Raw genomic sequence first — 13624 nt, forward strand, 5'->3', positions numbered from 1 at the left:
CTCAGCCCACCTAGATGAAATTGTCCCTTGGCTGTCCTCTTTCTCCTTCTTGGACAGGCAGGAGGAGGAACTCACTCATCATGAGTACAACTGGCAGGAAGAAGTTTGCCTGTCATCACAACATTTACTTTGGCAACGAAGTGCTCACTAAGGAGTATTGCGTTGGCATCCTCAATGAGGAGTGCCTCCTGGTATGGTAGAGGGGGTAGTACCTGGGAAGCTCGGCCTGGCGTTAGCCTTCCTGACTCCTCTCCCTCCAGGATACAGGGCGACTGGCTCCACTGCAGTCAAGTGGTTCTAGGCTCATTCAGGTGAAGGCCCCAGTTTCCTGCAGGGCACTGCCTAACTGAGCTTCCTCAGCTGGTTGGCTGACTGTGACTGCCCAGGGTATGGCAGGTTTGCTGAGGTGGGGCAGCTATGCGGCGTCATGGCAAAGGACCTTGTTGGACATTCCTCGGCATCGGAGGAATTGGCTTTGGACCGGAACCTGACCTGTCACGACCACTTTGCCCAGTCCCCGAGGTCATCAGCCAGGGCCTGTGGCTCAATCTCCTGCAGCACTACTCAACGGAGTTAGGCCCTCAGAGAGGGAACAGAGAAGAGGACAGGGAAGCAGCCCAGGCCTGGGGGTTGAGAAGCCTGTGGGTCCCGGAGTTAGGATGCACATAGAGAAGCCAAGGCTCAGGGAGGAGATTGCAGTGAGCAAACTCAGGCCATCATGGGCTGGTGGAGAAAGGTCCATAAGGGAACTGTAGTTCCCACATTTCAGGATAGGGGAACCCTAATCTGCTAAATAGGCATAATTAGCAAAGGTCAATGGGTAAGAAGCCAGGATCAAGAGATAGCTGCCTCATCATCCCTTGCTAGCTCCCTTCTCTGTCCTGAGGCGTGCCACTACCTGGCCTTCAGTTTGGGATCCACCAGGGCTGTCTCACCCTCCATACAGATGCCCATCTGAGGCCTGTCCAGGTCTACATCCTCCCAGAATGGCTCTCCCAGGCCTGCCAAGTCCCATTTGGATGAACCCAGGCTCTCCTGACATGCTTGTTCCCCTCTGCCATCCTCATTCACCCAGCAACTCCCCACCCACAAAAAAGGCAGGCCATCGCACAGGGAATCTGGAGGACCACACAGGGCTCGCAGGGGAGGAAATGTGAAGAGACAGCAAAACGGAAGGGGATCCTCTGTGTGTTTCCAGGAAGGCAATCTGGCTGGACATTAAGGCCCACCTCACTATTGCTGAGGACACCCAGTGTCTCTTGGCCCTGAGCATGTGCACACAAACACATTGTCTAAATGGCATTGACATCAATACTACCTGAGTGATCCTCAGATCCTATACAACCCCTGTAAAAATATCAATGACCCATTCTTCTTAGAAAAGTAATCTGAGAATCCTAAATTTCCTGTGAAACGGCAGAACATCCTGAAAGCCCAGAGCAATCCAGTAAAACGCACAAAGCTGGAGGCATCACACTACCTAACTTCATGATATACTACTACAAAGCTTTACGTACCGAAATAGGATAGCACTGCAGAAAAGCAGAGACTTGAGCTTATGAAAAACAACAGGAGCCCAGAACTAAGTCACTGCATTTGCAGCTAAGTCACGGCCTTTTCCCAAAGAAGCAACAACGCCCAGTGAAAAATCAAGTATCTTCTATAAACTAGGTTGGGGACAAACTGAATAGCCACATAAAGGAATTTACAAGTGGATAATTTATCACCAACCTCCAATGTCAGACAGGAAACAATAAAAATACCAGAACAAATCACAAGGAAGAAGCTCCATGGCATCTCTGTAGGCAATGATGGTCTCAAAGTGACTGCAAGAGCACAGTAAACACCATCAGAAATAGAGGATGTAATCATATCAAACTAAAGTGCTTCACCACAACACAGAAAACTAAAGAAACAGAAGGGGCATCCTACAGGATGGGAGCAATGATTGGGTCACCATAGATCTGTTAATGGGTCAATATTCAAAGTACATAAGGAACTCCCCACAACTCAATAGCTTGAAAACAAATGGGCAAAGGCTGGAATACTCATTTCTGAAACTAAGACATACAGTTGTCCAGAGGACACACTAAAAAGTCCTCATCATCCCCAACCCACCAGGAAAATGCAAATCAAAACACAATGAGATTTCTTCTCACTTCAGTCAGAATGCCTATTTTCCAAAAGACAAGAAAAAAAAAAAAGAAAAAAGAAAACCCTCATTTCTGGTGAGGATGCAGAGAAAAGGAATTCCTTGCTCACTTTTGGTGAGAATGTAAATTGGTGCAGGCATTACAAGAAGTTTTATGGGTTTTATTTAATATAAACAGTCTTCAAAAATCTACAGGTAGAACCACCCACCATATGATCCAGCAAATCAAAATACCCGGGCACGCCCACAAGTACACAGATCAGTATGTTGAAGGTGTGCATGCACCCATGCAAGTATTGTTGCACTCATTACATTTTCCCTAGAGCCAAAATAACGGAAGCAACCTGAGTGTCCCTCAATTGATGAGTGGATTAAAAAAATGGGGTAAATACACCTACGCGGAATGGAAAAATGTAATGCAATAATAAATAAGGAAATCCTGCCAGTTGTGACAATGCGTGTGAATCTGCTGAATGTGTGCATGCCATTTTGTTAAGTCACATAAGCCAGGTATCTGAAAGGCAACTAGCACATGACCTCATTCTTATAAGAAATTGAAAAAGCGGACTTCACAGAGGTAGTGACTCCGAAGGCGGGGGTGAAGAGGGTGCACTGAGGAGATGCTGGATCAAGAATTCATATTTCTAGTTAGAAAGGAGGGATAGGTCAAAAATATTTTCTTCAGCCTGCTGACTATAACTGGTGATAATGTATTCTTTCTCTAACAAAATTCTAAGACAGTGCATGTCAAGTTTTTTCACAACAAAAATGACAAGTATGTGAGATCACGCATATGTTGATTAGCTGGATGTATCCAATGCATAATATATATGACCTTTTGAACAACACTCCTTATGTTATAAATATGTATCATTTCATATGACAGTTTCAAATAAACATACAATTTTTAAAACGCCTTAAGAGAATAAATGTCAATAAACTATTTTATTATAAAGCGGTGCTTTTCATTTCTATCAAAGTCTTTTTCATGACACAGGAAAGAATGCAACATCGTTTGGTAAGTTAAGGAAAAATATATATGTGCACATATATATATATATAAATTTATAAATATGAAAATCGCAATGAATGCTGACGATGAGTTGAAAGATAGAAATTAGAGGCACGGAGACTACAGTCCATGAATTGAAACCTTCACTGCATGTTTGAAAAGAAGACGTGAGGAGGTAGAAGAAAAAAGCAAAAAACTCAAAGCCATGCCAGGGCCATGGGTCACACCTGTCATTCCGGCACTTTGGTAGGCTGAGGTGGGAGGATTGCCTGCACTCAGGAGTTCCAGAGGAGCCTGGGGCAACATGGGCCCATATCCAAAAAGTAATCAATTGCTAAATTAATACATAGCTGGGAAGGGTTGCATGCACCTCTAGTGCCAGCTGTGTGAGAGTCTGAGTTGAGAGGATCACATGGGTGTGTGGTGTCTGGGATGCAGTGGGCTAAGACCCTGGGGCTGCTGTCCAACCTAGAAGACAGAGTAAGACCCATTCTCGGAAAACCAACAAAAAAAGAGTCACATTCGGCAAATTAAAACTACGTAGTGTGAGGAGAATCAAAATAAATGAAACATCATTAGAGCCTACGCGATCCGATGGAGGAAACCAGCTTTCACATAATAACAGCGCCAGATGGGGAGAACAATAAGAAAGGGCAGAGGGAACACTGTAAGTAATAATACACCAAACTCCCCAAATGACTTAAAAGACATAAATGTAAAAAGAGTGCTCCTTTTCCATTCAAAGCCCTTAATAACAAGTGCAAGTGTCTTTTTCTGAATCCCTGACATGCATTCAGCTAGCCTGAACCTCTTGGTGAAGTTCCCAGACCACGATGTGCCCTTTCTATATGCTCTCATTTTCTTATTTCCTATCACTTATCTGTAGCAGGTCATAACGAATCATGATTGTTTGACATTCTTTGACACAATGAATAATTCAGGTATGAGTTCATTAAACAATAGTTTATGACATGTCGTGAAGAAATTCTGTACGCATGATGTTGATTAAAAGATAATACAAAACTGAAATGGAGGAAGAAGAACATTTTCTACGTTTCATCATCGTGCTTGTGTTTACGCAGCATGTATCTACGAACTATAGCTGCCTGCTGGAAAATCATCTGACACAATCACTTGAAAGTTCTCCTTCCGCTTGGGAGACCACAGGCATACCCACTTTTTCACTTTTCCACCTTTTCGATACACTGAGCGGGATGAGTGGAATCCATGGGACTTTTGGCTTTGCTGCAATGCTCAGTATTTGTTTTTAACACTGTCATTGCTAGATTGGCCTGAAATAAACCGTTCATTATGGCTCACAAAAAGAACTCATCTCTTTCAGCTCAGAGTCTTTCAAAGAGGAATTTCATCCAGACATTCTGATGTCTGACGCCACTGCCAAGAGATTCAGAATTACAAACTAAATTCAGATAGAGAACAGAAAGGTAGATGATACAGACGGAGAGAGTGTGGTGGGGAAGGAAGGGAAAGAAGAAAGGAAGGGTGTAAAGGAAAGGAAGGAAGAAAGGAAGGGAGAGAGAGTGACAGATGTTCAAAGACACAGATACAAATTCTAGCATGGTTGTAGAGATAGGCATGTACAAATTACCGCAGGTAGTGTGGAAAAATATGGGGAGACATAGGTGGAGTCAGAGGAAAGATACAAACCCACGCAGAGAAATAAACATACACAACTACAAACACACTAAAAACTACAAACACACACTTGGTACTTTAAACATGAAAAAGACCCTGACAGTAGATGTAACAGAGGTGTTTCAGAGTTACTGAGGCAGAATACAAATCCGTCAGTACCCTTAGCGTTTGTGGCCCATGTGCACGGATATTCAGTGGAAGAAGCGTTAGACAGCCTGTACAATTCAGCACAATTCAGCACCATCTCTGATAATACCAAAACAATGGTATTATCAGTGTGCCCAGGAGCAGGGGCAAAACTGGGCTATAGATTTTCAAAGCTCAACTGCTGATACCGAGCAGGAGGTGTGGAATGCGTATTGAAGGCAGTACAACAGATTCATGAACTTTGACTGTCAAACCTTCCTCCCTGAAACAACATAGCTCTTCTCACAGAAGCTGTGCCGACCAGAGTACATATGGGACAGGAATGTTAGCACTCTACTAGTGTGTGGCCAACATGGATGCTCATGTTGGAACTGTTTTTTCTGGGAACCGGGAAGAAAGTTCTGCCGCCGACACTGAAATCCTCCTCACCCATCAGTGACACAGGCAACCCCTCGTCTTGTGCATAGACACAGGTGTTCATGGGAAGCCGCCACCCACCCGTGAATGAAAACTGTATGTGTTGTCCTCCTGTGTGAGGCTTGCAACACATACTGTGCAACTATCTGCTCTTTACATTATTAAACTTAGGCAAAGTATGCTGAAAAGGCCACAGAAAATCAGAGGGCCCTGGGCTCCAGAAACAATCTGCAGTGCCAATCACTGGGGAGAATAGAGCCTCACTAGAGTTTGCAAGAGCACAAAATGCACTCGTAATGTTGGTAGCTACATACACTACTGGTTCCTCACCTAACATACAATCGTGGAGAAAAGCTTAACCCAACTAAAGATGTAAACATCAACAAGAGCGTCCATATCCTGTGTCATCAAGTGACAAGACAGTCCATGCGTGGATTCCCCAGCAATCTTATATTCCACAAATCCAACCCCTTTCCCCGCACTTCTGCCAGTCTGTGTTTTCCCTTAGTCATCTACGCCAAAAAGCATATCCTGAATGCTTTCCCGCATGCCTCTGTCACCTTTCCCACAGTCCCTCCATACACCTTACCTGCCCATTTCTTCTCACGTTGATGTGTGAGAAGTTCTGAGGGGCTGATTGTCCCAGAAAAGGATTATGCATTCACCTTTAAAAGAACGTGAATTCAACAAGAAAGGGAACTTCAAGATTTCCATCATCCTGTGCTTATCTATTGTGTATGATGATACCCAAAATGAAGGATTTTAGAGGTCCCAGCAAACTGGGCTGTGGAAACCTTAACCCCTTTCCTTGAACTACTTCTGCTTCCATAGGACAAAGTAAGTTTCCAACTAAGCTGTCTTTTGCTTTGACCTCCCCAACTCTGTCCTGTAGGAAGAATCCCAACACATTCCACACCCATTCACTCCACAATTTTAGAGGCCCAGCTCCAACACAGACGGGTCAGTTCCATGAAGAAAATAAAGCATATTGATTGATCAATTCAATATGACACCCAAATCCAGGGGATAAACGTACACACACACACAGAAACAAACACACACACACACAGTCAAACATTCTTGAGAATATTTATTTGGCATTCCATACAATCCAAGTTTACCCCCTTTTCCTGTCTGATTTTTTTGTGACTGGGTCGGTTTTTCCTTTACTTCCTGGGCATAAGACCATGCTGAGTACTGACATCCTGCATACGGTAGTAACTTTTTAGGAGTTCTGCTGTTTTAAGTAAGGTCCGATGCTCCCTCACAGTCAACTCAACATCTGGGAGTCCCCTAGAGAAACACAAACGCATGTCAAAACGCATTTCTCTCAGCCATACTTTGAAATGTTTTAATTGCAGGGCCCGCTGAGAAAAGGATATCCCTTCCCCATTTGTGATCTCTTAAACTTCCTCCTACCATGGGTTACAAACTGTTCTCCGCAATACCTGCCCCATTCCCAGTACTCTCTGTGAGGGGAGTCAGCTAACAAGATGCATTGTACACTAAAAGCACACAGAAATCTGATGCGGCAATAGCTCAAGGAAATCCATCAATCTAAACAATCCTTTGCGGTCTAGGACAGGGATGACCAGGAGGCACATTCAGGGAGCCCAATCTCATGGAGTAGGTAGGATGACTGCCGCTGGGGTTGACGGCCATGGAATCAAGGGCTACAGATTGAAGTGAATGATTTTCAGCTTCACTTCTCAGTGATTCTGGAAATGGACTATGCTCCCCTGGGCTTAAGACTCACAGCTATAACCTGCCTTGCAGTGCAGTCTCTAATCTGCCTTTTTCAGCCCAATGCCATGAATGTCCTGGATTCTGTCACTCTCTCTCGTCCTCTCAAGGAATTTCTACATATAGGAAAGCAGCCTCAATTTCTACATTTCTGAAACGAGCGTCCAGGCTCCCTGAATAGGCAGGTGTGTCAACCCCCTCATAGTGGGCATCAAACAGCTCCAGTTCCAACTGAACGGCTCACCTGAAATCTCTGTTCCCTCTTCAGGTGGCTTCATCCTCTTGTAGTACGGCAGGGGATTGCGCCACAGGTCCTTACATAGGATCTGTCAGGGGAATCAATCGGCAAACGCCTCATCAGGGCTCAGACTGGTGACCCAAACAGGTGGGAACACACCAGGGTCATTGCTGATGTTTCCCAGTGAGGACCCACCTCAGCAATCCTATTAGATCCTGCGAAGTTGTGGTCAGAAAACCAGTTGAAGAAGTTAAGGCTGCTGTTGTGGTGTCTGCGGCGATAGGCCTCAACTTCATAATCTGGATACCACTGAATTGGAGTGGAATGAGAAGCCCTGTATTCTACAGAGACAGAAAGTTTTGTGGGAAGGGGACTGGATCACGTTGGCAATGATCCACCCACCATCTTCCTTCCACTACCCATCCTGGGAGCCACCTGTCACCTGTGATGTTCACCAGATATTCCTTGGTAATCACTTTATTCTGGAAGTAGGGGTTACTCCGAAAGAACAACATGATCCTGCAGAGATGAACGGGATGCTTCACTTCTTCCACCTGTCAGGACAAGGTGGAGAAAGTTTAAATACCTTTTTGGGTGAGGTGCCAACTGTTGCTCACAGGAACCAATTATTTCCCTTACCCTCCCCCACTAAACCCTCTAGCCTCAGTCTTGCTGTCCTCACCTCTAAGTTGATCATGTAGCTCAGCATGTCTTCATCTTGGTCAGTGAGCAGGGCTGACATCTGGGGGTGGTTTGCAATCTGATTTAGGTCAAAGAGCCTTTACATGCGGTGGAAGGAGAAGCTAGGAGCAACAGGGAAGAAGGCCTAAGAGCACCCAGAGGCTGGGGTAGGGGATTTCTCAGATCTGCTTCCACGTATATGACCTCCTTTCGCCTCCCCCTACCCCTAAAATAAGGCCCCTTGGCTTCACAGAGGGTGTATAATTCTGAGGCTGACTGCACTGACATGCGGAGGTGCGATTTGCAGAGACTTGCTGGTGTCTGAGGAGTGGCAGAATCTGCTTATAGCCGAAGACGCCCAGTCCCAGATCGGACTAGAAAGGGGGAGCAATCACACTGCCTTAAAAATAGCTTGATGCACACAAAAACCTATTCTGGTCTGAACTCGCTTCTGTTCTTCAAAAACATGCCCCAAACGTCTGCTGCTCGGCATCACCAAGGGTTTCTCTGCCGCACGCAGGAAAATAGTACCCACGCCTGCTGCAGTTTTCCCTAGCCACATTTGTCCGGGGCAACTCACCTTTGTTCCCCAAAGGTGGCGTCACATCGATGCCAAGCTGCCCATAAGTTACTTACACTTCCCCGAGAGCACCTCTCCACCAGAAAGGCAGAAGAAACACTGAGAAGGATACAACATTGGCCCAGAAGCCAGGGACGCTCTGGATGACCGCGCCTCTGCAGTCTAGGTGGGCCTTGCGCCTCCGCTCCATCTTTTCCCTCTGCCGAGAAAAGGCCTTCCTGGCTTGGGCATTAACCGGCCCCAGCTCCACCTGAACGGCCAGCAGCTCCTCCAGTGCAGACTCTGGGGTCATGGGCCCAGGGCCAGGCTGTGCCCGCTGGGCCTCCTCCTGCGGCTCCACGAGGCCCTCCTCCTGGGCCACCACCTCCACCTCCGCCATTATGTCATCCAACACCAGCACCGCCTCCTCCCCCAAAGCCACCTGCTCACTCTCCACCCCGGCCGCCCCCTCCTGTACAGCCTCCATCCTGAAGACGGTGCCCTCCTCCGCACTCCCACTGAGCAAGGCCTATGCTGCCCGAACCGAGCCACACGAACCCGGCCGCAGCCTTTATTGCACCCAGTGGGTCAGCGGGCCCTCAGTGCGCATGCGCGGGGCTCCCGGGCGCCCCCTAATGGACTGCGCGGGAAGAGCGCAGGGAGCCGCGCTGCGACCGCCTTCCTCCCATGCTGGCCAATGAATGGGAGGGCGGTGGGCGTCTCCCTGGGCGGCACAGCCACTGGTGGGCCTGCATCTCCAACTCCCCCTAACGCCAACTCCTCTCCCCAAACCTCCTCCGAGAAGCCCTTGGAGCTTGTGCCCGGTAGCTCGGCATCCTGGGACAGACGGGCTGCGTGGCATTTGGAATTGTGGGCACGGCAGCCCTGTGTCCTGACATCCTGAGTGTGGCAAGCCATGAAAATCTCTATGTGTCATGAACACATGAAACATCTCTCTTCGTTAGGCAGGCCAGCTGGATGGTACGGAAGCAATACTGCAGATCCAGAGAACTCTCTCTGGTTGCTGGGGCCAGGTTGACAGGGGCGGCCTAGGGGAAGTGAGTCGGGCCGGGCACGTGGGAGGAAAGTCGCCTCCTTGTGCTAAGGTGAAATTGATCTGTTGTAGAGGCCAGAACCCCGGCACACACTATCGCAGGTCGAGGCAAATACAGGCTCTGCGTACCATGCTTCCTCCCTGAGGATGCTGCAGTCCAAGGAGCATTCCAAAGGGCCTCTTGTCCTATGCCCTGGGCACACCAGAGGCCGGCCGCCAGGGTTGGCCATTGATGACTTGCGCGCACGGTGTTTTGCAATGCCTTGCCGACCCAGAGGCTCCCGCACCCGCTGCAGTGGCTGCGGTGCCTGCTGGTGGTGCTCTGCAGGCCCAGGGCCTGGGCCTCTGGCTCCTGAGCTCCTGTGCACAGTTGAGCCTGCGGGGGAGCCGAGCCCTGTGGCCATTGCAGGATCTGCGGGTCCAGCGGAGCTCCTCAGGAAACCTGGGTCCACGTGGGTGTGGGACTAGGTTCTCAGCAGGGCGATGCCCGTGGGTTTTTAGGGAGGGTGTCTGTGGGGGATCGGTCCCCAAGAGCCTAGGGGTGCGGAGGTTGGGCTGGGCTGCGCAGGCCGGGATCTGTGGGAGCACACAGGACGGCACCGTGTTCAGGCTGGAGGCTCTGCTGTTGAGGACGGCCGGAGTACAGAGCAAGGAGGCGGCCTTGGAAGAGGAGGCGGTGCTGATGGTGGAAGACATAATGGCTGAGGTGGAGGTGGTGGTTGAGGAGGAGACCGACGTGATGTGGCAGAAGGAGGGCCAGCGGGCACAGCCTGGCCCTGGACCAAGAACACCTGTGCCGTCAATGGACTCGCTGGAGGTCCTTCACTTGGAGCTGGGCTCCGTGAGTGCCCCAGGCCACAGGGCATCTCCGCCTTTTGGGCCAGAGCCATATCCTTGCAGCTTGCTTGTAGCAGCCCTGGGAACACGTGGTAGGCAAGGGGAGCCAAGCACAGCACTCACAAGGGAGAATCGCGGCGCCAAGGTCCCTTCCCGCGCAGCAGAAAGTCGAAGGGCACGTTTCCCTGGGAACGTCCCTGGAGGACGGGCAGTCTCTTTGCCATTGCCAGCCATTCAACCACCCCATGCTCTCGGTGCCCGTTTCCAACAGGCTCAGCCCAGAAACACAAGGTGCTTAAGACGGGTTCGCGGTGCATGGGGCTGCCGACCACCTCAAGGCAGGCACCAGCTCCCCAGATAGGCTTTCTTCCCCCTGCCGGCGCCGAACCCAAAGGGGTGTAGGCCTTGAGTCTATATAACCTCCTTTGCACCCACGCAATTCCCATGGGGAGCGCCAGGCACAACTCTGCCGCCGTTTCTTACTACAGGACTTCCCTCAAGTGGGCAGGCCCACCCCTCAGGGAGACTAGGATGAGAAGACAGCACACACCCGGACATCAGCAGAGCAGGTCCGGCACTCAGCACACAAAGGCCTCCTGCAGCTCATGAACCCGGAGAAGCAGCCGCCTCACACCACCCCGTGCCACCCCGCCCCTCCGCTCCTCAGCTGCAACCACCTGCCCACTTCTTCTTCCTCTCCGCTCTTGTCAGCCCAGGCCGTCTTGGCCGGGGTCCACCCACTCCACAAACCACCATAGCTGTGCCGTTGCCTCCTCGCCAGACAGAGACACAGGACCAACAACGGACGGTGACAGGCCAAATCTCTGGGAGATAGCCCTGCTCCACAGTCTCTGTGCTCTTGCAAAACTGCAGGGCGTCACGAGACTTGCCCACCCAATCATCTGGAGGCTTCCTGACCAGAGGTAGGTTGTTTGGCACACGAGATGTCGGCCTGGGCCGGAAACCATGATGAAGTCCTGCTTTGCTACATGATGGATTTGTAGGTCAGGCTGGGGAGCCTGGGTCGGTGGGAGGGGTCCAGTTTCTGAGTCAGTCTGTGGTCCCCCTGGGGACCAGGGTTGTCTCAGTGGGAGAACTGGAAAGTGGAAACTCGTGGTTCACTACAGCCCAGCTAGATAAGATGGTCGTATTGAATCCATTCTCTTTCTCCTTGATCAGGCAGGTGGAGGACCTCAGCGATCCCGGTTACCGGCGGCGGGATGAAGATTTCATGTCGTCACAATCTCTATTTCGACAGTGAAGTCATCATTAAGGAGTACTGTGTTGGCATCCTCGGTAAGGAATGCCTCCCAGCATGGTAGGGCAGCTGGTGTGTGGGAGGTGAGGTCTGGCATGAACCTTCCTGACTCCTCTCCCTGCAGGGTACAGAGTGTCTCATTCCACTGCAGTCCCGTGGTTCTGGGATCATGAAGGTCAAGCCTGCAGCTGCAGGCAGTACACCTCCTACCTGACCTTATCATATTGGAAGACACAACGGCTGAGCTTATCATATGAAAGACATCATGGCTGAGGTGGAGGTGGAGGTTGTTTGGCTGAATAAGACTGCCCGGGTTTTGGCAGGATTGCTGAGGTGGGGTTCGCCGTGGGGCATCCTGGGAAAGGACTTCGCTGGTCATTCCTTGGTCTCCGGGGAACTGGCTTTAAGCTGTGACCTGAACTCCCCTGGACCTGCTTCTGCAGTCCCCTAGATCATCAGCCAGGGCCTATGGCTCAATGCTTTGCAGTTCTATCCCATGGAGGGAAGGACAGCATTAGAGACAGAACAGAGAGGAGGCCAGGCGAGCAACCAAGGATTGGCAACTCAGAGGCCTTTGAGTCCTGGATCTGTGCCCCTCATGGAGAACCCAAGGATCATGGAGGAGACTGCAGTGAGCAATCCCAGGCAATCCATGGTTTGGGGGAGAAAGGCCCATCAGGAAATTATAACACCCACATGTCAGGATTGGGGAACGTTAAGCCACTAGGATGCATATGTGGCTAAAGTCAGTGGGTGAGAAGCAGGGCTTAAGGGATAGCTGTCTCATCATCACTTGCCAGCTCCATGCCCTGCCCTAAGATCTGCTACCACCTGGGGCTCATTTTGAGCTCAACCAGGGCCCTCTCCCTCTCCACGCAGATGTCCACCTGAGGCCCACCTAGGTCTATGCCGTTTTAGAATGTTTCTCCCAGGACTGTCTTGTTCTGTTTCCATGACCCTGGGCTGCCCTGACATGTGTTATCGTCTCTGACATCCTCCCTCCCAGTGCCCTGCCTTCCCATACAAGATAGTCCACCTCACAGGGAATCTGGAGGACCACACTGGGATCCAGTGTGCGGAAATGTTCTATTTTCTTCATGGACAGGTATTTTGGAGCTTCCTCAGGAGCTGGGAATGTGAAGAGATCGCAAAATGGTTGGGGACCTTCAGTGTGTGTCCAGGGAGGGAACCTGGCTGGCAAATAAGGGCCACCTGAGTAATGGTATGGAAATCCAGTGTCAGTTATCTCCTTAAAGACCTGCTTTGTTACATCACCTACTATTAATATAAAAGTTAATTTCTTACAATAATGAAAAAACAAATTTCAGTATGAAGAAATATAATTTATTGATAATTGTATGGAAGAACTCCTGACTGATCCATTTTCCATTGTAGTTCTTATGCGAGACTTGAGGTGTTTAGCAAGTTTTAACATACAGACAAAAGACTGGGAGAATATGTTCACTAATCCTTGGCAGAATTAAAAAAAATAATAAGATATCAGTATAGACAGATTTTCAACGAAGCTAGATTTGTTATTTGATTTTCATCTTAATGTTACATTATTTCTATTTGTAGTTCTAAAATACTCTTTCTTCTTTGAAATGACAGATGTATATGGTGGGATGTGTCAAGTGCCCTTGGTCCGATTAAATGAAACAATCATTGTTCTTTTGGAAACTGGAGTAGGGCTCACGTGTCAAGCTAGACTACAAAGTAGGCAGCATGCGGTTTGAGGAACAAGATCTTCTAGTGCCCGAGCTCTTTCTTCCTCTATGTACTCTATATCCTTATTTTGCTTTGCAGTTTACAATGTCATGTTGTTCCCTACTCCCTTCTTTCCCAAATAGAAACCAACTTTGAAAAACAA

The 13624-nt window shown here is 49.1% G+C and overlaps 1 protein-coding gene across 2 annotated transcripts; it reads right to left on the minus strand.

Annotated features, from left to right (window-relative positions):
- Nucleotides 1–6457: 6457 nt before the first annotated feature.
- LOC129053405 (testis-specific Y-encoded protein 3-like) lies at nucleotides 6458–9212 on the minus strand. 2 transcript variants are annotated; one of them, XM_054545442.1, is made up of 6 exons: nucleotides 8739–9212; nucleotides 8048–8125; nucleotides 7808–7919; nucleotides 7561–7706; nucleotides 7372–7453; nucleotides 6458–6677 (listed from the first exon to the last, which is right to left on the minus strand). In XM_054545442.1, exons 1-6 carry the CDS (start codon nucleotides 9090–9092, stop codon nucleotides 6655–6657), a joined length of 795 nt encoding a protein of 264 aa, XP_054401417.1. In that variant the 5' UTR covers nucleotides 9093–9212; the 3' UTR covers nucleotides 6458–6654. The 2 variants fall into 2 exon arrangements, with proteins under 2 accessions (XP_054401417.1, XP_054401416.1); XM_054545441.2 differs by having other exon boundaries at nucleotides 6464–7453.
- Between the last annotated feature and the right edge of the window lie 4412 nt (nucleotides 9213–13624).

The sequence above is a fragment of the Pongo abelii genome, chromosome Y (assembly GCF_028885655.2).
Source record: "Pongo abelii isolate AG06213 chromosome Y, NHGRI_mPonAbe1-v2.0_pri, whole genome shotgun sequence".
Lineage (NCBI taxonomy): Eukaryota > Metazoa > Chordata > Mammalia > Primates > Hominidae > Pongo > Pongo abelii.